At 41.2% G+C, this 25,250-nt stretch overlaps 1 protein-coding gene across 9 annotated transcripts in view; it reads right to left on the bottom strand.

The window, feature by feature from the left end:
* Positions 1 to 5,793: 5,793 nt before the first annotated feature.
* Positions 5,794 to 25,250, bottom strand: part of GEMIN6 (gem nuclear organelle associated protein 6) — a 39,909-nt gene continuing 20,452 nt past the window's right edge. For 5 of the 9 annotated variants that reach the window (XR_006269396.1, XR_006269397.1, XR_006269395.1 and 2 more), the window contains 3 exons: positions 9,592 to 9,770; positions 9,256 to 9,376; positions 9,021 to 9,041 (listed from right to left, as the gene is read on the bottom strand). Coding sequence is in view for 3 of the 9 variants with exons in the window: in XM_043468374.1 (XP_043324309.1) it covers positions 6,070 to 6,445; positions 8,898 to 9,022 (501 nt within the window). In the remaining 6 variants the exon portion in view is untranslated. Of the gene's footprint in view, positions 6,446 to 8,897; positions 9,042 to 9,235; positions 9,377 to 9,591; positions 9,771 to 12,992; positions 13,019 to 25,250 lie in introns of those variants that run through there. The other 4 variants (XM_043468374.1, XM_043468372.1, XM_043468373.1 and 1 more) reach the window with 4 other exon arrangements.

The raw sequence follows: 25,250 nt of genomic DNA, 5'->3' as shown, positions 1-25,250 counted from the left end.
CCAATATTCAAAAATGTCAATGTCATGAGAGTCAAAGAAAGATTGAGGAATTAATCCAGAGTAAAGGAAACTAAAGGGCATGATCCAAATAAAAAGTCTTTTTTTGATATAGTGAACATTGAGCAATAGGCAAAATCTAGATAATGTCTATTAAATTATACTACTGGATGAATATTAGTTTTGATAACTGTACCATGGTTAATAAAATGTTCTCACATTTCCATTATATCCACAGTTTTAACAGCTCAGGAAGAAACATGAACACATGCATAGAAAATGCAAATGTGGTCGGATGTTAACATTTGCTGGATAAAGGCTATAGGACAGTTCTTTGTCCTGTTCTCGCATATTTTCTGTAACTCTAAAATTATGTCAAAATAAGTTAGAACCAATGCATGTACAATTAACAGTTGCTTATTAACATATTATTATACAGCCATTTGAGTAAAAATAAACACAAAGTTATGATAAGGAGAATATGGGAGGAAATAACTTTTTGAAAACGAAGATTTAAAGAAAAAAAAAATTAAGATATGATTCAAAGAGTACCCATACTGGAAACACATGGAGAAATGTTAATAAACACAAAGTAAAGCAACTGTAAAACACCATCTTATGTTCAGTCATAAAAATTAAATAAAATACTAATAGTCTAAGGGTGTAATGAAATGTGTATACACATTATTGTTCTTGTTGATGTCAAGTAGCACAGACTATTTAAACAGCATTGTACTTTCATTTCTAAGCACTAGTTTTGGAGGTTTTTTTTTTTAGCACCTGGCTGCACCCGGTCTTAGTTATGGCACACGGGATCTATTTCCCTCACCAGGGATCGAACCTGTGCCCCCTGCACTGGAAACACAGACCAACAGAGAAGCACTGCACCACCAGAAGTTCCCTCTAAGCACTAGCTGTTGATAACAGCAGTGAAGACGTATGAAGACATTCTTTGCACCATAAACTATGATAGCAAAAAGAACAAATGTCAAAAGAAAATGTTTAGTAGGTTTTAGTCCATCAACACAGTACAATGTTGTCTTTAAATCATGAAAGCTACAGAAACAAAAAATATATACATTGTATGCAAAAGTAAAAAAGCATGTCTGATAACAGTATAATTTTTAATAAAGAAATCCTCTAATGTCTGAAAAACAAAAACCAGTGGTGTAACAATGAAGGCAGGACAAGCTGGAGGTATGGATGTGTTTATGGCACAGACTGTGGTGATGGTTTCGTGGCTGTATGCTTCTCTCTGACTCATAAAGCTGTATACACTAAATATGTCGTTTTTTGTATGTTATTCCTTCGTCAAAGTAGTTTTTTTTTTTAACCAGTTGTATTTGGCAGTGAATGCAGTTAAACATGTGTAATTATAGTCCTTCACTGCTCTGATTTCTCCCCCAATTTATAGTAATCCTCAGCTTTGACTCTAGCATTCTAGAATCTACTCCAAGAGGCATCATAAAACTTCTAGTTCTCAAAACAATTGTGAATGTTTTAAATTTCATTCATTTTATTGAAAACAATTCATGGGGGGTGTATTTCAGCTATAACATTTAGGAGAGATTTAGGAAATCAAGTGAACAGTGGATAGCAAGATACAGGGCAGAGGTTTGTATACAAGATCTTGATAGCAAGATACAGAGGAAAGTTTGCTCCAAGATCAAAAGATACTCAAAGTCCTGAAAACCTTTTGTTCTGAAAAATATTCTTGACACCAGTTGTGTTCAAAGACTGCCCTGGAGCAGGCTTTGGGGAGGATCTCCCTCCGGGAATCTGGAACCAGGAGAGGGATGAGAAACAGGCGGGTTAAAGTCTCAGGGGAAATTTGAGCTGAGGAACTGGCTGGCCCAACTCCCTAAGCAGGGAGGTTTCCATGGCAGGGCCAAATCACGTATACTCAGGCTTGGCTCAGAAAGCCAATTTTCAAACAAATCAGAGGACTCAGCTGCCAAGAAAGTCTGCCCCCAACTCATTAGTCTGACAGCAAATAAGTCTACCAACACCAGTGCACCTGCCCCTGGGCCAAGGTTCACTCCTGACCAACACTGTGGATAATTTCCTACATGTCTTTTTTCAAAACCTCCCTCATTTTGTCAGAGTCCTTTCAACTTGTTCTTATTCCCCTTCCCCTATCCAATGTCCAAAGACATCTGAGGGTTTGAAGGGGAAAGGCTATGTGATAAATTTCACTTTTAGGATTCTAGAACTCCACAGTTGTGAGGGAAGGCCTTTCTGTTCCCCCAGGCTTCTAAACTGCTTTTGCAAGGGTAATCTAATCTGGGACAGGTAGCTACCATTATCTGGGAGTTTGTTTTGCAAGCTCCTGGCCCCCTACTAGGTCAGAATGGACTGCTGGGTCCTACTCCCAGCTGTGTGAGCAAGCCTTCCAGCTGATTCTGATGCTTGCAAAAGTACAAAAAGCACTTGGTTACATCCTGTTAATATTAGACAATTATGCAGGAAAGTAACTTAGCTATGTTTTCAAAGTGCTGTCAAAGACCCCCTAAAACCCAAGTAGTTTAAAGTATTTCTCCCAAAAGGCACAAGATTCCTTTTGTACGGATGGGACATAAGCCCTCCCTGACCCCTGGCAGACCATGCTAGTTCAAGGCTCTCCTGGGGCAAGCTTTTCTGTAAACGGCCATATTTTTCTGTAAATACAATCCATATCATTTCTGTCAATACTCAACTCTGCCACTGTGGTTCAACAACAGCCGCAGACAATACACAAAGCGGTGGGTATGGCTGTGCTCCAATAAAACTTTAATAAACAGAGGCAGCAGGCTGGATTCTGCCGAGGGCCTGAAGTGTGCTAACCCATTCTTGGGTTCTAGCCTGATGCGGGAACCCTGGAATCACTGCAGACATTCTCCTGGAAGTCCCAGTTGGGCTGCATCTACAGGCCTGCAAGCCTTGCAGGTGCCAAGTCAGTCCAGAGGGGGAGACCAGAAACAGTGACATAGATATCAATGGTTTAATAGATGCGGGAGCTTACACACCTGAAGAAAAGTCCTGGAGCAACAACCCATCACGTGGCAGACAAAAAAGGTGGCGAGCAGGACCCGGTGGTGACGGCGGTCCTTGCCGGGGGGGGGGGGGGGGGGGGGGGAAAGACTACCTTCTAAAAGGTGGTTGGACACTACCTTCCACAGGGGGAGTTGACATCACAGTGGCTCAGTTACCAGGGAAACCAGCAGCTGAGACCCATCCCTTACAGCCCCTCAGGTTAACAACCATCATGAGGGCAGATGTTTCCCTTTAATAAACTAGCAGGTGGAGCCATTCTGGCCCAAGGATTAGAACACTCACTGGCTGCGGCAAGGGCGAGCACATTTGTTCCAACACAGTGTAGGCGCAGCTGGGACTCATCAAGCAGAGGATGTACAGACAGCAAAAGAGCAGCCATCCCGAGCGACCTGGCCATACACTTCACAACCCTTACCCTCTGAAGTCTGCCCCTCTTATGTGATATTCCTGGGGTCAGGTATGTAGAGGTGCACTGCCACCCAATAAAACAAGTGCAGCAGCTGAAGAGTATCAAAAGTGTAAGACATGGGTAAATTTGGAGTCAGGCACTTACTGGGTCCATTTTTCATGGAAGTCCCGAGGAGGACATCTTCCTGTAGACCCAGCAATCAAACTCTTTTCACAAAGAGGCCACTGATACCTCCCAATCTGTGAGCAGCTCCGTCTGCTCAGACTAGTGTGAAATGCAAGATGTTTAAAAGGCACGATACAGGGGAGATTGCGACCATTAGCCAAATCTACCCTCATCCCACCCAGCTACCCTCAGTCCCCACAGACTGTGCCAAATACAGGCAAGGTGGTAGAATAGATTGTAAGGTTAATATAATAAATGGTGCCTTCCTCCAGTAAGGGCCTGAGACCTTAGTGGTCTCAGGTGGGGCAGGTAAAAGAGGTGAAATCTGTCCATCCTTTCTAATCCTATTCCCCACAGGGGACTTACCCAAACCACAGGGGACTTACCTGCCAATTCCAGAGCCATTTCTTTTATAATACATTCCCGAGGGCAGAAATTGTGGCAAGGGCAAAAGCGAGTTATTCTCCTGACCTGTAGTTGACAACGGTCCCTTTGTGGGTAAACAGTTGAACTTGGATGTTGCTGACTAGTTGCCTCTGGGTTAACATGGCATAAGCACTGGGACAATTATTCCTGGGATGTTGAGTTACAGTTCCTAGGCTGGAGTTAGCCTCCTGGGCCCACAGGTAGAGAAATTTCCTATCTTGGTTGTTGAAGTAATCCACTCATCCTTTCAACTAAACTGGCCGCAGTGGGGTCATAGGGTGGGTAGAAATGCCAGGGTGTCATCTTCACTGGCCCATATCTGAACTTTATGGCCAGTGGATTCCCTGGCCACCATTATGTCCACAGGGGTGCTGTATGTCATGCACAGCTGTTCTAGATCCTAAATAGTGGTTTTTTGCATTGCTCGACAACTTGAGTAGGCCTTTTATAATGTCTCTCACCTGTTACAATACTTTGTAGACTACCTATAATTGCTGTTCTGGTACACTGCATCACTGCACTGCCCCTTCCATAGCTGGGAGCAGAAGCTCAAGGGTACTGTGATTATTCTGTCATTGCACAGACCTGAACCAAACTCTTCCAGGTAACTGGCCATGTCCAATTCCAATTCATATCCTAAGTTAATATCCCTAAAGCCTGTAATTGTTTAGAGGTGGTGGGTTAGGGGTATGCTTGTCCTTTGTAGGTAGTTCAGATCCTTGTGTTGTGTCTATGTTCACCAGCCATCCCCCTGCAGTCAAGTCAGATGAGCCACGGGCATAGGACTGCTCTATAAACTGCTAAGAGACTGAGTTTAACAGGATATCATCAATGCAATAAAAGACAGAAACCATCTTTCATGGGTAGTCAACTGCCACAGGGCTCCACATGCTAGTGGATGGCCACCCAGAGATTCCTCCTGACCCCCCACAACTTTTCATTCCCCGTTCTTACACCTCAGTGGTCACAGGAGTACCCTTAGCCTCCTGGCTGTTTTGTGAATTGTTGGGCTACAAGCCTTGTGGATGTCCAGCCTTGGGATCAGAAAGAGCCCAGAGGCTGCAACAAAGACATTAACAGCTTATTGGACACAGGGATCTTACATGTCCGAAGCAAGGTCCTAGAGCAACACCTCCACTGTGTGTGGTGGATAGTGAGCATAACCTGGCGGCAGCCCTCACCCGGCAGGGAGGAGGCTACCATTTATTCAAGAATTGATGTCAGGTTGCCTCATCAGTTACCAGGGAAACCAGCAGCTGAGACCGGTCCCTTACAGCCCCTCAGCAGCCAGAATACTAGTCACACTTACCTTTTTCCTCAGATATATTAGCCAGTGTTCACTTTTAAGACTTTGAGAGTTACAAGGCTTATGTGTTAAGATTTTACCAAAACTTTCAAGTTTCAACCAAAAAGGCATATATTTTAATTCAAAAGCTGTTTCATCATTACACTAAAAAAAATTTTTTTTAATAGACATTTTTAAAAAAGACACATCTAGGGACTTCCCTAGTGGTCCAGTGGTTAAGATTCCACACTTCCAATGCAGGGGGTGAGAGTTCAATCCCTGGGTGGGGAACTAAGATGCCACACATCATGAAACCACCAAAAAAAAAACAACTCTATGCCTGTGGTGATAGTTGGACAACACTGTAAATACATCAAAAGACAGTGAACTGTGCAAGTAAAGCTAGTGAATTGTATGGTATGTTAACTACAACTCAATAAAAATTAAAAAAAAAAAAGACACATCTAGTTAGAATAAGCAGTGTTAACAAGACTATGATTTTACCTTAGCATTTTATATTGAATCTAACATGTTGCATCTTTTCCAAATACATTTCTTGCCTAATAGAAATGGAGGTGTATTCCCATCAAAAGAAGAGATTCTTGTAATTCTGTTGTCCCCAAGTTAATTTTGTTTGAGATGTCATCCTTGCCCAGTTCACTTATTAGTACTGATAATTCCCATCTAAAACAACAAAGAACTTTCAAAAATATGCAATCTTATTTCAATCAGTGCATCCATAGTTCTTAGCCTCTCATTGGGAAGCTTCTAGATGTCCTTGAATAAGATCCTGAACACGTGACAAAATAATCTCATTAGAACTGTTGCAATTTTCTGGACCATATGGTGGGTCTATGGTCAAGACCCCAGCCACACAAAGAGTCTTTCGTGAATCTCTCTGTTCAGTGATGGGGATGTGATTCTTCTCCAGCCATTTCTTCAGGCTGTTCTTCCTCTTTTCCAGATCCTCAGGGCTGTATGCTTTGCAGTCTCCAGACATGAACAAATGCATCAGCTTCTCTCTCACGCTATGGTCCCCTTCATTCACAACTTCAACAGTCTGTACAGCATGTCCCATAATTCCAGTCACAGATATGCTGCCATCTTCAAGGAAGTTCACGAGGACAATACTTTGAAGGAAAAGTAAGTTCAGAGCACAGTTGCAAAAGGAAAACCTAAAGGCCCATAAAACTAGGGAAGCAATGAAATGAGAGCATCAACCCCATCAGGTCACTAGAATAATAGAGAATATTCTCTCCGTTTTAAATTAATATTCTCACCACCAAATGTTTTCACTTGTTCCATCTGAATTCTCTGAGGGTCCTAAACATCTAAACCTTTTGTCCAGCTAATCATTGTGGGATGTAGTTAAAGCATTACTTTAAAAGTTATGAATGTTTCAATATGTATTAGGAAAGAAGAGAGGGTACAGATTTAACTTTTAGAGTTAGGAAACAACTGAATAACTCCCCTTCAGAGCAGACCAAAGAAAATAACACAACACAAAATTAATGAAACAGAAAACAAGAGAGTCAAGTCAGTAAGAGGATCATCAAAGCCAAAAGCTGGTTCTTTGAAAAGTGTATATAAATTTCAGAAAACTCAGGCAAGATTAATAAAAAGAGAAAGAAGGCACACATAAATAGTATTAGGAATAGGTAGCAAAAATTAATGGTATAAAATATTAAAAACATTTAAACCAGTAATTTTGACACTTAGAAAACTTCCTAGAAAATATGAATTTCTACTACTGACTCAAAAAGAGAGAGACAGAATGTAAATAGTCCTATAACCTTTAAAAAAAAAAACCTGAAATAACCAGTTTAAAATCTTCCCATGATGGGGGTGGGGGTTGGGGGTTGGAGCTGGCAGGGGTTGAGAGGGGGAAAGGCTCAGACAATTTTACCACAAAATTCTATAAAATTTTCAAGAATCAAACATTTCCAATCCAACCAATCCAATTCTCCTAAGGACTATAAAAGAGAGATTATGCCATAACTCATTTAATGAGGCTAATATAACCTTGATACCAAAAGCAGAGGACAGGATTAAAAAATAAAATAATAAGCTAATCTCACTTATGAATACAAATGCAAAAATCCTAACTAAAATATAATATATATGATATGATATGATGCAATGTGACATGATAGAATTTCATTTCTGTGGTACTATCCCTAAAAACCTATAATCCCAGTCTATGAGAAAACATCATACAGACCCAAACTGAGAGATATTCTATTAAATACCTCACCAAAACTCTTCAAAAGTGTCAGGATGATGAAAAACAATTTAAAAAGGACTGAGAAACTGTCACATATCAGAAGAGACTAAGGAGACACGGTGATTAAATGTAGTGTGGGACCTTGGATTGAATTCTAGAACAGAAAATCCTTGGCTTGGAATCCAGAAAAAGGCCATCAGTGGAAAAACTGATAAAATCCAAATGACTGTAGTTTACTTAGTGAAAATTTTTAGTTCTGACAAGTGTTTGACGGTTGTGTAAACTGTTAGTATTAGGGGAGTTAAATACACAGGTTCTCTCTGTACTTTCCTTGCAATTTTTCTGTAAATCTAAAATCACTCCAAAATAAAGTGTGAGTGTATCACTACTTTAAAGTAACCTTGCAAAAAATAATTCTGATCCTAATCAAACCTCTAGATATGAATACCAGTTTGTAAGAAATACAAACAATAAACGAACATGTTAAACTACACCATGATAATGCAATGAGCTAAATTCAGAGTGTGTTCAATTTGAAGACAAATGACTCCATTTCTTCAACAAAAAATAACATGGAAAACCAAAAAGAAAGTACCAAGTTACAGATTAAGATTCGTAAGAGACATATCAAAAAGTTGATAGGACAACATTAAAAATATACTTTGGAAACAATCAGGAAAACCTGAACTCAAACTAGGAATTAGCTAATATTAAAGTTACTATTACTTTTGTTAGGTGGTTATAATGGTATGTGGTTACATTTATGAAAGAGTCCTAATCTGCTAAGAGATCTATTTAAGGATTTATGAACAAAAGTTAGTCAGTAACAGGCTTTAAAATATTTGGAAGGCAGATAAGATCAGTGTTTATTATTATTACTCTCTTCACAATTGTGTATATTTGAAATTCTCCAATAAAATGTAATCAAAAGGAGTGTCCCATTTCTACAAACTGGGCTGGTCTGACAGAAATCTATAGTTTGACAGTATTTAGGCTCAAAGGAAATTAAGTACTTATATGAGAATAATCAGCTTTTCATTTATTTATCTGCTTTCTTAGTATGGATAGGGCTTCCTTGGTGGCTCAGACAGTAAAGCGTCTGCCTGCAATGTGGGAGACCTGGGTTCAGTCCCTGGGTCGGGAAGCTCACCTGGAGAAGGAAATGGCAACCCACTCCAGTACTCTTGCCTGGAGAATTCCATGGACTGAGGAGCCTGGTAGGCTACAGTCCATGGGGTTGCAAAGAGTCAGACGTGACTGAGTGACTTCACTTTTCTTTTTTTCTCTTTTCTTTAGTATGGATATAACATATAGGCAGTGCAAAGGGGTGATTTCAGGGAAGCAGGACTGGTACTCACTTGGCAGAGACTGGGTCTGTGGTTAAAACCCATCCTTTGTACTCCTTGTCACTGGCTGTTACGCTGACCGCTTTGTAAGTGTAATCTTGCCATTCTAAGGGGCCTTTCTTCATCCATTCATTCATGGCTGCCAGCTGGCTAGATCTAAAACAACCACCAGTTAGGATTAATATATATGTTCCCCCGAAGGAAATGTCTTACCCCTAATCTCCATTCTAGAGGTAGAGTACACCAGCGATTTGCATCACGTTCCATATCAGAAAAAGTTAAATTTTACTATTCAGTCTGAAAGCCACGGGACCACGAGTTGCCGCGGGGACGCGTCTGGAGTAACTCATCCGGCACACTTGTATCTCACCTCCCAATCTCAATTCCAGACCGCCTTGACGTTGGCTTCGACTAGTCCGCAGATGCTCCAACCCTTTAACTCAGCTCTCCTTCCAACAAAGGAGCTCACTCCACACCACTATTAACCAAAACTGAAAAAAGAAAACTCCTCTGTTATCCACCCAGTCCCTCTAGGTTTTCGCTAGATCCGGAGAGGCCCCCGGATATGTGACAATTTCATCTTAAAACTCGTTCAGAGATGCGTAAACGAAGCGACAGCAGCGGAGACCCGCAGCCGCATGATACTCAGAACTGTACTCAAAACAGGTAATACTTAACGTGTAATCCTAACAAACGAGAAAAATACCAGTTAAAACTCCTAGCAGCGCTCGATTCTCCGCAACCACGCTGAGAGGAAGGAATCGCTAGAGCTGAACCCGCCCGAGCCCAGCGTGCTTTGCTCCATGTCGTCACTTCCTTCCCCCAGAATTCTCTGTTTTGTAGTCCGTGGCTTTGTCACACCTTGAAGTCTGAGAGTCCGGAGACCTGGGATGATAAAAGCAGGGTGCAGGGTGTGGGTAAGGGATAAGACTTTTTCTGTAATAATAATAAGCTTCTTTGTTCACTAGGGTCCCTCCATTCACTGCCATTACTGATGGACATTTTAAAATAAAAATTTTAAGAAGAAAGACTTGTGCCACCTCCTCCTCTGGAATAAAAATGGAATCCCAATCTTGCCATGAATCAATCCTTCTTGTTAATTCTAAAACTCTAGAAGTGTGAGGTGACATTGCCTTGGGGAAGAGAAAAAGAACCAATGTATTTCTTGTTTGCCCTGTGGTAAGGCAGTTAAGGCAGTTAAGCTGCCTAATCTTGAGATGTGTATTTGCTGCAGTCCTGATGCCAAAGCCTTTGTGTGGATCACAATAAACTGGAAAATTCTTCAAGAGATGGGAATACCAAACCACCTGACCTGCCTCTTGAGAAATCTGTATGCAGGTCAGGAAGCAACAGTTAGAACTGGACATGGAACAACAGACTGGTTCCAAATAGAAAAAGGAGTACATCAAGGCTGTATATTGTCACCCTGCTTATTTAACTTATATGCAGAGTACATCATGAGAAACGCTGGGCTGGAGGAAGCACGGGCTGGAATCAAAATTGCTGGGAGAAATATCAATAACCTCAGATATGCAGATGACACCACCCTTATGGCAGAGAGTGAAGAACTAAAGACCCTCTTGATGAAAGTGAAAGAGGAGAATGAAAAAGTTGGCTTAAAGCTCAACATTCAGAAAACTAAGATCATGGCATCTGGTCCCATCACTTCATGGGAAACAGATGGGGAAACAGTGGAAACAGTGACAGACTGCATTTTTCTGGGCTCTAAAATCACTGCAGGTGGTGACTGAAGCCATGAAATTAAAAGATGCTTGCTCCTTGGAAGGAAAGTTATGACCAACCTAGACAGCAGATTAAAAAGCAGAGACATTACTTTGCTAATGAAGGTCCATCTACTCAATGCAATGGTTTTTCCAATAGTCATGTATGGATGTGAGAGCTGGACTGTGAAGAAAGCTGAGCGCCAAAGAATTGATGCTTTTGAACTGTGGTGTTGGAGAAGACTCTTGAGAGTCCCTTGGACTGCAAGGAGATCCAACCAGTCCATCCTAAAGGAGATCAGTCCTGGGTGTTCATTGGAGGGACTGATGTTGAAGCTGAAACTCCAATATTTTGGCCACCTGACGCAAAGAGCTGACTCATTTGAAAAGACCCTGATGCTCAGAAAGATTGAGGGCAGGAGGAGAAGGGGACAACAGAGGATGAGATGGTTGGATGGCATCACTGACTCAATGGACATGGGTTTGGGTGGACTCCGGAAGTTGGTGATGGACAGGGAGGCCTGGTGTGCTGCGGCTCACGGGGTTGCAAAGAGTCAGACACGACTGAGCGACTGAACTGAACTGAGGGGGTACAGAAGCTGGAAAGAAAAGCCCTGGATAGGGCTGAATTAATGCCCACATGTTAAAGTGCAAGGGACTTGCTTCCATCACAAATCTGTAGTCATGTCCTTAGTTGGCTTCTGGCATGGTCCAGAATTTTTCCAGACTATGATCCTGAAAAATGGTGCAAGGTGGTAAATTTTGAGTTCCTGCAAATCTGCAAATGCAGATTTTAAAAAACTGAGTTAGAGGACTGTCAAACAATACAGGAAACACCAACAGTTAACCAGTTTTTCCCTCACAACTTGGGATTTGAGTTCCATATAATCCTTGAAGTGTATTGTTTCTAATGTCATCATCTCAAATAATCCTTACCCAAACCTTCACTCACTGAATGATTGGCTTATGATATTAAGGTGGCTTTTGTAGATAAGACTTTGCCATCTAATCTACAAAATCTAATCTAAACTCTAAGTCCTCTATAAATCTACAAAGAACTAATATAAATAGCAATTATTGTAATGTGAAGGAAAATATTTGAATTCATAAAAACTCAGCCCAAAAGAGATATTTGTGACAATGCGTCATTTGCATTTTAAGCCTACTATCTATATTGCAGAATGAAAGACTTTGGCCTCTGTTTTATATACATAAAATTCTACAGGTAGTTGCTAGCCTCAAGCTTACCCCTCAAGTTAGCCCCTTTAAAGCCATGAGTGAGACAGGGCCACTTCCCTCCCTTCTCTCCCCTCTCCCTTTAGTCTCCTAACAAAAGGCTCATTACCAGATTTGCTGATACAAATCACTGACTCGTAGCAAACTGAACCCAGCCCATTACCTACACAAGTTCTCAGACAGGCCCTCTCCTTTATCTTGTCCTCACTGAGTTCAGAGGGTGTGGCCTTTCCTTTCCCTGGTCAACTCTTACCCTTGTTCCCCCTGGAGCCTCTCATCCCCAGTTGATACCCCTTCTCTCACATTCTCTGCTCCTTTGGCCATGCCACATGGCATGTGGGACCTTACTTCCTTGGCCAGGGATTAAACCCATGCCCTCTGCACTGGAAACTTGGCAGTCTTAACCACTGGACCACCAGGGAGGTCCCTAAATTTTGTCTTTTAATTTGAAAGCCTTCAGATAGGTTTTCTCTCTTCTTTACAACTAGTTTCCACCACTTTTATTATTTTACACACTTGGCTGATTCATATATTTAACATTTCTTGCCTGATTCCTATAGGAAATTTGAGTTTTTGACTCTGGAATAGTCCCTACTGATAAATGAATAAATTAGCAGAGTACATTATACCTTAATCTCTTGCGAGTTTGGTGAGGATCAGTCTCAATGTGTCTCGTCGACTGTTGGGCCAGTTAAAGGCCAGAACCAGGACGGTGGGTAGCAATGTCAAAGAAATGCCAGTTGCAGGGTTTCTAGTTGGATCTCCATACAGACTTCTCCATGTGATTTCAAGAGTTCATTGTCACCGTGCCCCCTTTTCAACTGTGCCCTCTGATACCATTTTATAGCTTGTTGTTATTCACATTTATATTTTGGCAGTTACTGTAGGTTGGTTCTTTTTTTTTTTAAGATTTTCTTGATGTCTTTATTGAATTTGTTACAATATTTCTTCTTTTATGTTGTGGTTTTTTGGCCCCAAGGCATGTGGAATCCCAGCTCCTGGACTAGGGATCAAACCCATACCCTCCGCATCGGAAGGCGAAGTCGTCACTGCTGGACCGGCAGGGAAGTCCCAGGTTGGTTCATTTAACAAACCTTTCCCACAACCTCCTAATGAGGCTTGAAAGCTAAAAATCTTCAGCTTCCCATGATGGTAAAAGTGACCACAGGAATACATCTGGCCAGTGAGACATACAAGGACGTAACTAAGAAAGCTGTCCCTTCCAAAATAAAACAAAAAATTCTCCTAAGGAGGAGAAAACCTTTTTGATCCTTTAATCATTTCTCCTCCAGCCCGCCTGGATGTGCAGTAGTCACTTTGCACCGAGGAGATAAACATAAGAGCTACATGCCACACAGAAAGATAAAAGAAAGAAAAAGATCCACAGCAAACCTGAACTACCTACCTTTCTATTTATTTGGGACAAATAAACTCCTTTCTGTTTAAACAACTATTTCAAGTGTTTCCACCCCAACAAAATCCTTATCTAGTTTATCTCCCTAATAAAATCCCCAAGAGAGAGAGCCTGTTTTATCTTTATATTCTCAGTACCTTGTTCAATGCCTGCATATAACAGGCACTCAGCATAGATTTGTTTAGCCATTCAATAAATTTGCTGTTCTTTGGGGAAATCTGGGGAAAAAACATAAAACCGTAATTTAAGCAAAGAGTTACTTACTTCATAAGGGACCAAGATAAACTAAGAACAGAAAAAGCAAATTGACAGGTCAAGTTTTAAATTGGCAAAGCAGGTAACAAAGGGACCTTTGCTTTTTTCAAGAAAGTAATTTAAATCCGCTCCACTGAAGACTACAGTGTATTACTATCCTTACTAATCATAGCAGTAGTAATAATAAAAATGCTATTAACTCAATCTTAATGAACATATAAACCATTATCCTTATTTTACAGCTAACGAAACTGAGGCACAAAAGCTCAAGGCTACACAGCTAGTTAGAGACAGAGGCAGGATACAAACCAGGCAGTCAGGTCGAAGCCTGCCCTCTTAACCACTGCATCTACTGATTAAATGATAGGGAATAACTCAAGTATAATTTGTCACCTAAAAGTCTGTTTTTAGTTAGTGAGGAACATGCTTTTCAAAGTAAGTGTTCTAAAACACCAGTTTCCCATCGTGCTCCAGTTGGCTGTCTGGACACCCAAAGTACTAAGTTAATGTGTTTAACCCACGTGTTCTAGCAAACTAAACTCTCCCAGCAAATTCTGTCTCCAAGGGTAACTGCAAGAAGGATATACTCAGTCAAATATAATATTTTGGAAGTTAGGATTTTATCCTTAAAGCAGGCAAAACCATAAGAGGCCCCATTCCTACAGCTGCTGTCTACTCTCAGTGTAGCTCATGAACAGTGGCGGCAGCGTAGATGCAAGTGGCTTAATGATGTGGAAAAGCTGATCTTCAGAGGAATTATACCTTATGGAGGGCAACTAAAGAGAGGCTGTGCAGTAACTAAACTCTCCCTCAAACAACCTAGTCTTTTCTTTTTTTCTATCCAGTGAATTTATCCTCTTGTCCTCCAGTTATTTTCAGAAGGTTTATGTGTGTGTGGAAGGGAGGCCTCTTTCTTCCCTATTTTGTGCCAAATTATAGGCCCATATTCGAGCTTCCTAATGAAAAAGGATAAAATATAGCACTGATCACACAGGGGAAGATATCATCTCTGGTATAAAAAACCAACAAAAAGAACTGTGTACAAGGGAAAAGCATTCAAGAGTCTATGCTATTCAGTACATCATTGTTTTGAAATGTCAGTAAGTTTTTAAAGTCTTTTTTGTTTCTTTAATATTAAATAAAAAACATTTACAGGGCACTGGGATTCCCAGTATAGTTACTTCCCCTATTTTATTTGTGAGCTGTCTATATTATTCAGTGAGATGTTTAAAAAATATTTTTTTCTTTTCAAAAATGTTGTCTAATTTAATTGGTAAATTCATTACATATAAGAGAGCCAGTATGTTTAAAATGTACATCATGGAGTCAGAAGATGGTGCAGGAATAGGATGGGGAGACCACTTTCTCCCCCACAAATTCATCAAAAGATCATTTGAACGCTGAGCAAATACCACAAAACAACTTCTGAACGCTGGCGGAGGACACCAGGCACCCAGAAAGGCAGCTCATTGTCTTCAAAAGGAGGTAGGACAAAATATAAAAGATAAAAAGAGAGACAAAAGAGTTAGGGACAGATACCTGTCCTGGGGAGGGAGACTTAAAAGAGAAGTTTCCAAACACCAGGAAACCTTCCCACTGGCGGGTCTGTGGGGAGTTCTCGAATCTCAGAGGGCAACATAACTGGTAGGAAAAAATAAATAAAATAAAACCCACAGATTACGCGCCTATCTCGAACTCCCAGGGGGGAAGTAGCCCAGACGCTCACATCCCGCCACCAGCAAGCTGGGGCTGAACCGGGAGGCACAGGCTGCACTGCTTAGGACCGGGCCTGAGTGCCTTGAGGGCAGTCTGAGGGAGCTAACGTGAGACAGCAACCCAAACTGTGGGACAGCCAGAGAGAGGGCGGAAAAAAGAGGAAAGACAGAGAGAGAACTTTCCTGCAAAAAGCTCTAACCTAAGGCACTGCCTTCTCTTGTGTTGTTGAAAGAAGTTGTTTGCTATGACCAGTCTGTTCTCTTGGCAAAAACTCTATTAGGCTTTGCCCTGCTTCATTCCGTACTCAAAGGCCAAATTTGCCTGTTACTCCAGGTGTTTTTTGACTTCTTACTTTTGCATTCCAGTCCCCTATAATGAAAAGGACGTCTTTTTTGGGTGTTCGTTCTAAAAGGTCTTATAGGTCTTCATAGAACCATTCAACTTCAGCTTCTTCAGCATTACTGGTTGGGGCATAGGCTTGGATTACCATGATACTGAATGGTTTGCCTTGGAAACGAACAGAGATCATTCTGTCATTTTTGAGATTGCATACAAGTACTGCATTTCAGACTCTTGTTGACCATGATGGCTACTCCATTTCTTCTAAGGGATTCCTGCCCACAGTAGTAGATATAATGGTCATCTGAGTTAAATTCACCCATTCCAGTCCATTTTAGTTAGCTGATTCCTAGAATGTCGAAATTCACTCTTGCCATCTCCTGTTTGACCACTTCCAATTTGCCTTGATTCATGGACCTAACATTCCAGGTTCCTACTCAGTATTGCTCTTTACAGCATCGGACCTTGCTTCTATCACCAGTCACATCCACAACTGGGTATTCAAAATCAGACTGATTATATTCTTTACAGCCAAAGATGGAGAAGCTCTATACAGTCAGCAAAAACAAGACCAGGAGCTGACTGTGGCTCAGATCATGAACTCCTTATTGCCAAATTCAGACTTAAATTGAAGAAAGTATGGAAAACCACTAGACCATTCAGGTATGACCTAAATCAAATCCCTTATGACTACACAGTGGAAGTGAGAAATAGACTTAAGGGACTAGATCTGATAGACAAAGTGCCTGATGAACTATGGATGGAGGTTCGTGACATTGTACAGGAGACAGGGATCAAGACCATCCCCACGGAAAAGAAATGCAAAAAGGCAAAATGGTTGTCCGAGGAGGCCTTACAAATAGCTGTGAAAAGAAGAGACGTGAAAAGCAAAGGAGAAAAGGAAAAATATTCCCACTTGAATGCAGAGTTCCAAAGAATAGCAAGGAGAGATAAGAAAGCCTTCCTCAGTGATCAACGCAAACAAATAGAGGAAAACAACAAAATGGGAAAGACTAGAGACCTCTTCAAGAAAATTAGAGATACCAAGGGAACATTTCATGCAAAGATGGGTTTGATAAAGGACAGAAATGGTATGGACCTAACAGAAGCAGAAGATATTAAGAAAAGGTGGCAAGAATACACAGAAGAACTGTACAAAAAAGATCTTCATGACCCAGATAATCATGATGGTGTGATCACTCACCTAGAGCCAGACATCCTGGAATGTGAAGTCAAGTGGGCCTTAGGAAGCATCACTACGAACAAAGCTAGTGGAGGTGATGGAATTCCAGTTGAGCTATTTCAAATCCTGAAAGATGATGCTGTGAAAGTTGTGCACTCATATGCCAGCAAATTTGGAAAACTCAGCAGTGACCACAGGACTGGAAAAGGTCAGTTTTCATTCTAATTCCAAAGAAAGGCAATCCCAAAGAATGCTCAAACTACTGCACAATTGCACTCATCTCACACGCTAGTAAAGTAATGCTCAAAATTCTCCAAGCCAGGCTTCAGCAATACGTGAACTGTGAACTTCCAGATGTTCAAGCTGGTTTTAGAAAAGGCAGAGGAACCAGAGATCAAATTGCCAAAATCCACTGGATCATCGAAAAAGCAAGAGAGTTCCAGAAAACCATCTATTTCTGCTTTATTGACTATGCCAAAGTCTTTCACTGTGTGGATCACAATAAACTGTGGAAAATTCTGAAAGAGATGGGAATACCAGACCACCTGACCCACCTCTTGAGAAACCTATATGCAGCTCAGGAAGCAACAGTTAGAACTGGACATGGAACAACAGACTGGTTCCAAATAGGAAAAGGAGTACGTCAAGGCGTATACTGTCACCCTGCTTATTTAACTTATATGCAGAGTACATCATGAGAAACGCTGGGCTGGAAGAAGCACAAGCTGGAATCAAGATTGCCGGGAGAAATATCAATAACCTCAGATATGCAGATGACACCACCCTTGTGGCAGAAAGTGAAGAGGAACTAAAAAGCCTCTTGATGAAAGTGAAAGAGGAGAGTGAAAAAGTTGGCTTAAAGCTCAACATTCAGAAAACTAAGATCATGGCATCTGGTCCCATCACTTCATGGGAAATAGATGGGGGGACAGTGGAAACAGTGTCAGATTTTATTTTGGGGGGCTCCAAAATCATTGCAGATGGTGATTGAAGCCATGAAATTAAAAGACGCTTACGCCTTGGAAGGAAAGTTATGACCAACCTAGACAGCATATTATGGAGAAGGCAATGGCAACCCACTCCAGTACTGTTCCCTGGAAACTCCCATGGATGGAGGAGCCTGGTAGGCTGCAGTCCATGGGGTCGCAAAGAGTCAGACATGACTGAGTGACTTCACTTTCACTTTTCACTTTCATGCATTGGAGAAGGACATGGCAACCCACTCCAGTGTTCTTGCCTGGAGAATCCCACGGATGGGGGAGCCTGCCGGACTGCCATATATGGGGTCACACAGAGTCGGACACGACTGAAGTAACTTAGCAGCAGCAGATAGCATATTAAAAAGGAGAGACATTACTTTGCCAACAAAGGTCCATCTAGTCAAGGCTATGGTTTTTCCAGTGGTCATGTATGGATGTGAGAGCTGGACTGTGAAGAAAGCTGAGCGCCGAAAATTGATGCTTTTGAACCGTGGTGTTGGAGAAGACTCTTGAGAGTCCCTTGGACTGCAAGGAGATCCAACCAGTCCATCCTGAAGGAGATCAGTCCTGGGTGTTCATTGGAAGGACTGATGTTGAAGCTGAAACTCCAATACTTTGGCCACCTCATGCAGAGTTGACTCATTGCAAAAGACCCTGATGCTGGGAGGGATTGGGGGCATGAGGAGAAGGGGATGACAGAGGATGAGATGGCTGGATGGCATCACCGACTCGATGGATATGAGTTTGAGTAAACTCCTGGAGTTGGTGATGGACAGGGAGGCCTGGTGTGCTGTGATTCATGGGGTCGCAAAGAGTCGGACACGACCGAGCAACTGAACTGAACTGAACTGAAGGCACTGCCGGTGGAGAAGGCAATGGCACCCTGCTCCAGTACTCTTGCCTGGAAAATCCCATGGATGGAGGAGCCTGGTAGGCTGCAATCCATGGGGTCATGAAGAGTTGGACACGACTGAGCGACTTCACTTTCCCTTTTTCACTTTTCATGCATGAAAAGGAAATGGCAACCCACTCCAGTGTTCTTGCCTGGAGAATCCCAGGGACGGGGGAGCCTGGTGGGCTGCCCTCTATGGGGTTGTACAGAGTCGGACACAACTGAAGTGACTTAGCAGCAGCAGTAGCATCAAGGCACTGCCGGGCCACTCACAGAACAAAGGACTGAGTGAATACCAGAGGAGAGCTAGCCGACAGCGGACCGGCCCATCCCCCGTCGGAGGCAGGGAGGCAGGCGGGTCACAGTCAGAGCCAGAAGGCAAGGGGCCCCAGAGATGGAATCCCCTACCAAACTGCCAGCAGGCTCTCAGTTGCTAACCAAATCTTCCTGGGATCCTGGACGGTTGACATCCACCAGGACGGTCGCAGCCAGAGATCAGGTCTCCAGAGGAGACGCACAGCACACCTGAGACGGCGCTCCCGCTGCGCACCCAGGAAACAGAGCGGCCAGGACCAGGAGGTGATAAGACGCACCGCTCACCTGGGGAGAGTGCCGGAGCTGCTCGGACCTGGGAAGGGCACAAAACCCAGGCCCAACCGTCTGTGCCTTTGTGGAATACCCGAGAACCTGAACCTGAGCAGCCTAGACCTGGGAAGTGCACACAACCCAGGGCCCTCTTTAGACAGTTCCTGCAGAGCAACCTGGAGCCTGAGCAGTGTAGACCAGGAAAGCACACACGCCGTGAGCGGGGATAAACCCAGTGTGGCCCAGGCACTGCGAGCACTCCCCACACACCCCAGTGACGTTCATTTGCAGTGTTCCTCCCTCCCCACAGCACAACTGAGCAAGTGAGCCTAAATAAGTGACCACCTTCCCTCCTTGTGTCAGGGCGGAAGTTAGACACTGAAGAGACTTGCAAACAGAGGAGGCCAAAATAAACAAAAATGAGGGAACTGCTTTAAAAGTGATGGGTGCAACAGATTAAAACCCTGTAATTAGCACTGGCTACATTGGAAGGGACCTATACACCTTGAGAAGTATAAGGTGGAACAAGGAACTATATGAAACTGAACTGACCACACACTGCCCTCAACAGTACCAGAGAAATTCCTAGATATATTTTACTATTATAATTTTCTAATTTTTTTAAGTTCTTTATTACTCCTTTAACTTTCATTTTTAAAACCTACTATTACCTTGAAAAAAAAACCCCTATTTTTAAAGCAAATTTCATATTTTTTACATAACTTTTGTGATTATTTTTGTTTTTTTAATAATGTATTTTTGACACTCTAACCTCTACTCTAGATTTTTAATCTTTGCTTTTTGGTATTTGTTATCAATTCTGTACCTTTAAGAATCAAATCTTCAGTACCCATTTTTACTAAAGAGTGTGATTACTGGCTTGATTGCTCTCTCCCCTTTTTACTTTCCTTTTTTTCCCCCAGATCACCTCTATCTCCTCCCTCCCCCTTCTCTTTTCTACTTAACTCTGTGAATCTCTTTCGGTGTTGCGGGCTGTGGAGAAAACAGGGGACTGATCTCTGGCTAGATTGGTCCCTCTCCTTTTGACTCTTCCTCCCTTCCTCCTGGTCTCCTCTATCTCGTTCCTCCCTCTTCTCTTCTCTATGAACTCCATGAACCCCTCTTGAGTGTTCCAGACTATGGAGAGCATATAGGGAATTGATTCTGGCTAGACTGCTCTCTCCCCTTTGGGTTCCCCCTTTTCTCCTCTTGGTCACCTCTATCTCCCTCCTCCCTCTTCTCTTCTTCATGCAACTCTGTGAACCTCTCTGGGAGTCCCTCACTGAGAATCTTTTCACCATTAACCTAGATGTTTTATCATCGGTGCTGTATGGATGGAGAAGTCTTGAGACTACTATAAGAATAACACTGAAAGCCAGAGGCAGGAGGCCTAAATCCAAAACTTGAGCACACCAAAAAACTCCTGACTCCAGGGACCAACAATCGACAAGAGCTCAAACAAAAGCCTCCATACCTACACTGAAACCAAGCTCCACCCAAGAGCCAACAAGTTTCAGAGCAAGACACACCAAGCTAATTCTCCAACAAAGCAGGAACATAACCCTGAGCACAAAAATACAGGTGGCCAAAAGTCACGCCAAACCCACAGACACCTCAAAACTCACTACTGGACACTTCATTGCACTCCAGAGAGAAGAGATCCAGCCCCACCCACCAGAACACTGACACAAGCTTCCCTAGCCATGAAACCTTGACAAGCCACTCAGCCAACCCCACCCACAAGGAGGAACCTCCACAATAAAGAGGAACCACAAACTTCCAGCATACAGAAAGGCTACCCCAAACACAGTAACCTAAACAAGATGAAAAGGCAGAGAAATATTCAGCAGGTAAAGGAACATGATAAAAGCTCACCAAACCAAACAAAAGAGGAGGAGATAGGGAGTCTACCTGACAAAGAATTCAGAGTAATGATAGTAAAAATGATCCAAAAATTTAAAAACAAAATGGAATTACAGATAAATAGTCTGGAGACAAGGATTGAGAAAATGCAAGAAAAGTTTAACAAAGACCTAGAAGAAATAAAAAAGAGTCAATCAATAATGAATAATCCAATAACTGAGAAAGCACTCTGGAGGGAACCAACAGTACAATAACTGAGGCAGAAGATAGGATAAGTGAGGTGGAAGATAGAATGGTGGAAATAAATGAAGCAGAGAGGAAAAAAGAAAAAAGAATTTTAAAAAATGAGGACAACCTCAGAGACCTCTGGGACAATGGTAAATGCCCCAACATTCAAATCATAGGAATCCCAGAAGAAGAAGACAAAAAGAACGGTCGTGAGAAAATACTTGAGGAGATAATAGTTGAAAACTTCCCTAAAATGGGGAAGGAAATAATCATCCAAGTCCAAGAAACCCAGAGAGTCCCAAACAGGATAAACCCAAGGCAAAACACCCAAGACACATATTAATCAAATTAACAAAGATCAAACACAAAGAACAAATATTAAAAGCAGCAAGGGAAAAACAATAGATAACCCACAAGGATAACAGCTTATCTTTCAACAGTAACTCTTCAAGCCAGAAGGGAATGGCAAGACACACTTAAAGTGATGAAAGAGAAAAACCTACAACCCAGATTACTGTACCGAGCAAGGATCTCATTCAAATATGAAGGAGAATTCAAAAGCTTTACCGACAAGCAAAAGCTCAGAGAATTCAGCACCACCAAACCAGCTCTCCAACAAATGGTAAAGGATCTTTTCTAGACAGGAAACACAGAAAGGTCGTATGAACATGAACCCAAAACAACAAAGCAAATAGCAATGGGACCATACTTATCAATAACTACCTTAAATGTAAATGGATTGAATGCCCCAACCAAAAGACAAAGACTGACTGAATGGATACAAAAACAAGACCCCTATATATGCTGCCTACAAGAGACCCACCTCAAACCTAGGGACACATAAAGACTGAAAGTGAAGGGCTGGATAAAGATATTTCATGCAAATGGAGACCAAAAGAAAGCAGGTGTAGCAATACTCATATCAGACAAAATAAAACTTTGAAATAAAGGCCATGAAAAAGACAAAGAAGGACGCTACATAATGATCAAAGGATCCATCGAAGAAGAAGATATAATAATTATAAATATATATGCACCCAACATAGGAGCACCACAATATGTAAGGCAAATGCTAACAAATATGAAAGGGGAAATTAACAGTAACACAATAATAGTGGAAGACTTTAATATCCCACTCACATCTATAGACAGATCAACTAAACAGAAAATTAGCAAGGAAACACAAACTTTAAATGATACAATGGACGGGTTAGACCTAATTGATATCTATATGACATTTCACCCTAAAACAACGAATTTCACCTTTTTCTCAAGTGCACACAGAAGGTTCTCCAGGATAGATCACATCCTGGGCCATAAATCTAGCCTTAGTAAACTCAAAAGAATTGAAATCCTCTCAAGCATCTTTTCTGATCACAATGCAGTAAGATTAGATGTCAACTACAGGAAAAAAACTATTAAAAATACAAACATATGGAGGCTAAACAACACGCTTCTAAATAACCAACAAATCACAGAAGAAATCAAAATATGCATAGAAATGAATGAAAGTGAAAACACAACAACCCAAAACCTATGGGATTCAGTAAAAGCAGTGCTAAGGGGAAGGTTCATAGCAATATAAGCCTACCTCAAGAAATGGGAGAGAAATCAAATAAATAACCTAACTCTACACCTAAAGCAACTAGAAAAGGAAGAAATGAAGAACCCCAGGGTTAGTAGAAGGAAAGAAATCACAAAAGTTAGGGCAGAAATAAAAGCAAAAGAAACAAAAGAGACCATAGCAAAAATCAACAAAGCTAAAAGCTGGCTCTTTGAGAAGATAAATAAAACAGAAAAACCATTAGCCAGACTCATCAAGAAACAAAGGGAGAAGAATCAAATCAACAAAATTAAGAATGAAAATGGAGAAATCACAACAGACAACACAGAAATACAAAGGATCATAAGAGACTACTATCAGCAACTATATGCCAATAAAACAGACAACTTGGAAGAAATGGACAAATTCTTAGAAAAGTATAACTTTCCAGAACTAGACCAGGAAGAAACAGAAAATCTTAACAGACACATCACAAGCACGGAAATCAAAACAGTAATCAGAAATCTTCCAACAAACAAAAGCCCAGGACCAGATGGCTTCACAGCTGAATTCTACCAAAAATTTCAGAAGAGCTAACACCTATCCTACTCAAACTCTTCCAGAAAATTGCAGAGGAACGTAAATTTCCAAACTCATTCTATGAGGCCACCATCACCCTAATACCAAAACCAGACAAAGATGCCACAAAAAATGAAAACTACAGGCCAATATCACTGATGAACATAGATGCAAAAATCCTCAACAAAATTCTAGCAAACAGAAGCCAACAACATGTTAAAAACATCACACATCATGAAGAAGTGGGCTTTATCCCAGGGATGCAAGGATTCTTCAATATTCGCAAATCAATCAATGTGATACACCACATTTACAAATTAAAAGATAAAAACCACATGATTATCTCAATAGGTGCAGAGAAAGCCTTTGACAAAATTCAACATCCATTTATGATAAAAAACCCTCCAGAAAGCAGGCATAGAAGGAACATACCTCAACATAATAAAAGCCATATATGATAAATCCACAGCAAACATTATCCTCAATGGTGAAAAATTGAAAGCATTTCCCCTAAAGTCAGGAACAAGACAAGGGTGCCCACTCTCACCAGTGCTATTCAACATAGTTTTGGAAGTTTTGGCCACAGCAATCAGAGCAGAAAAATAAATAAAAGGAATCCAGATTGGAAAAAAAGAAGTAAAACTCTCACTGTTTGCAGATGACATGATCCTCTACATAGAAAACCCTAAAGACTCCACCAGAAAATTACTAGAGCTAATCAATGAATACAGTAAAGTTGCAGGATATAAAATTAATACAAAGAAATCCCTTGCATTCCTACACAGTAACAATGAGAAAACAGAAAGAGAAATTAAGGAAGCAATTCCATTCACCATTGCAACGAAAAGAATAAAATACTTAGGAATGAATCTACTAAAGAAACAAAAGACCTATATATAGAAAACTATAAAACACTGATGAAAGAAATCAAAGATGACACAAATAGATCGAGAAATATACCATGTTCATGGATTGGAAGAATCAATATAGTGAAAATGAGTATACTACCCAAAGCAATCTCTAGATTCAATGCAATCCCTATCAAGCTACCAACAGTATTTTTCAGAGAATTAGAACAAATAAGTGCACAATTTGTATGGAATTACCAAAAACCTCGAATAGCCAAAGAAATCTTGAGAAAGAAGAATGGAACTGGAGGAATCAACCTGCCTGACTTCAGGCTGTGCTACAAAGCAAAGTCATCAAGACAGTATGGTACTGGCACAAAGACAGAAACATAGATCAATGGAACGAAATAGAAGGCCCAGAGATAAATCCACGCACCTATGGACACCTTATCTTTACAAAGAAGGCAAGAATATACAATGGAGAAAAGACAATCTCTTTAATAAGCGGTGCTGGGAAAACTGGTCAACCACTTGTAAAAGAATGAAACTAGAACACTTTCTAACACCATACACAAAAATAAACTCAAAATGGATTAAAGATCTAAATGTAAGACCAGAAACTCTAAAACTCCTAGAGGAAAACATCAGCAAAACACTTTCTGACATAAATCATAGCAGGATTCCCTGAGTAACAGAAATAAAAGCAAAAATAAACAAATGGGAGCTAATTAAACTTAAAAGCTTTTGCACAACGAAGGAAACTATAAGCAAGGTGAAAAGACAGCCTGCACAATGGGAGAAAATAATAGCAAACAAAGCAACTGACAAAGAATTAATCTCAAAAATATACAAGCACCTCCTGCAGCCAATTCCAGAAAAATAAACAGCCCAATCAAAAAATGGGCCAAAGGACTAAACAGACATTTCTCCAAAGAAGACATACAGATGGCTAACAAACACATGAAAAGATGCTCAACATCACT

This window comes from Cervus canadensis, chromosome 5 (genome assembly GCF_019320065.1).
Source record: "Cervus canadensis isolate Bull #8, Minnesota chromosome 5, ASM1932006v1, whole genome shotgun sequence".
Lineage (NCBI taxonomy): Eukaryota > Metazoa > Chordata > Mammalia > Artiodactyla > Cervidae > Cervus > Cervus canadensis.
Note: the sequence above shows the minus strand (reverse complement) of the source record. Positions and strands in the feature narration are given on the sequence as shown.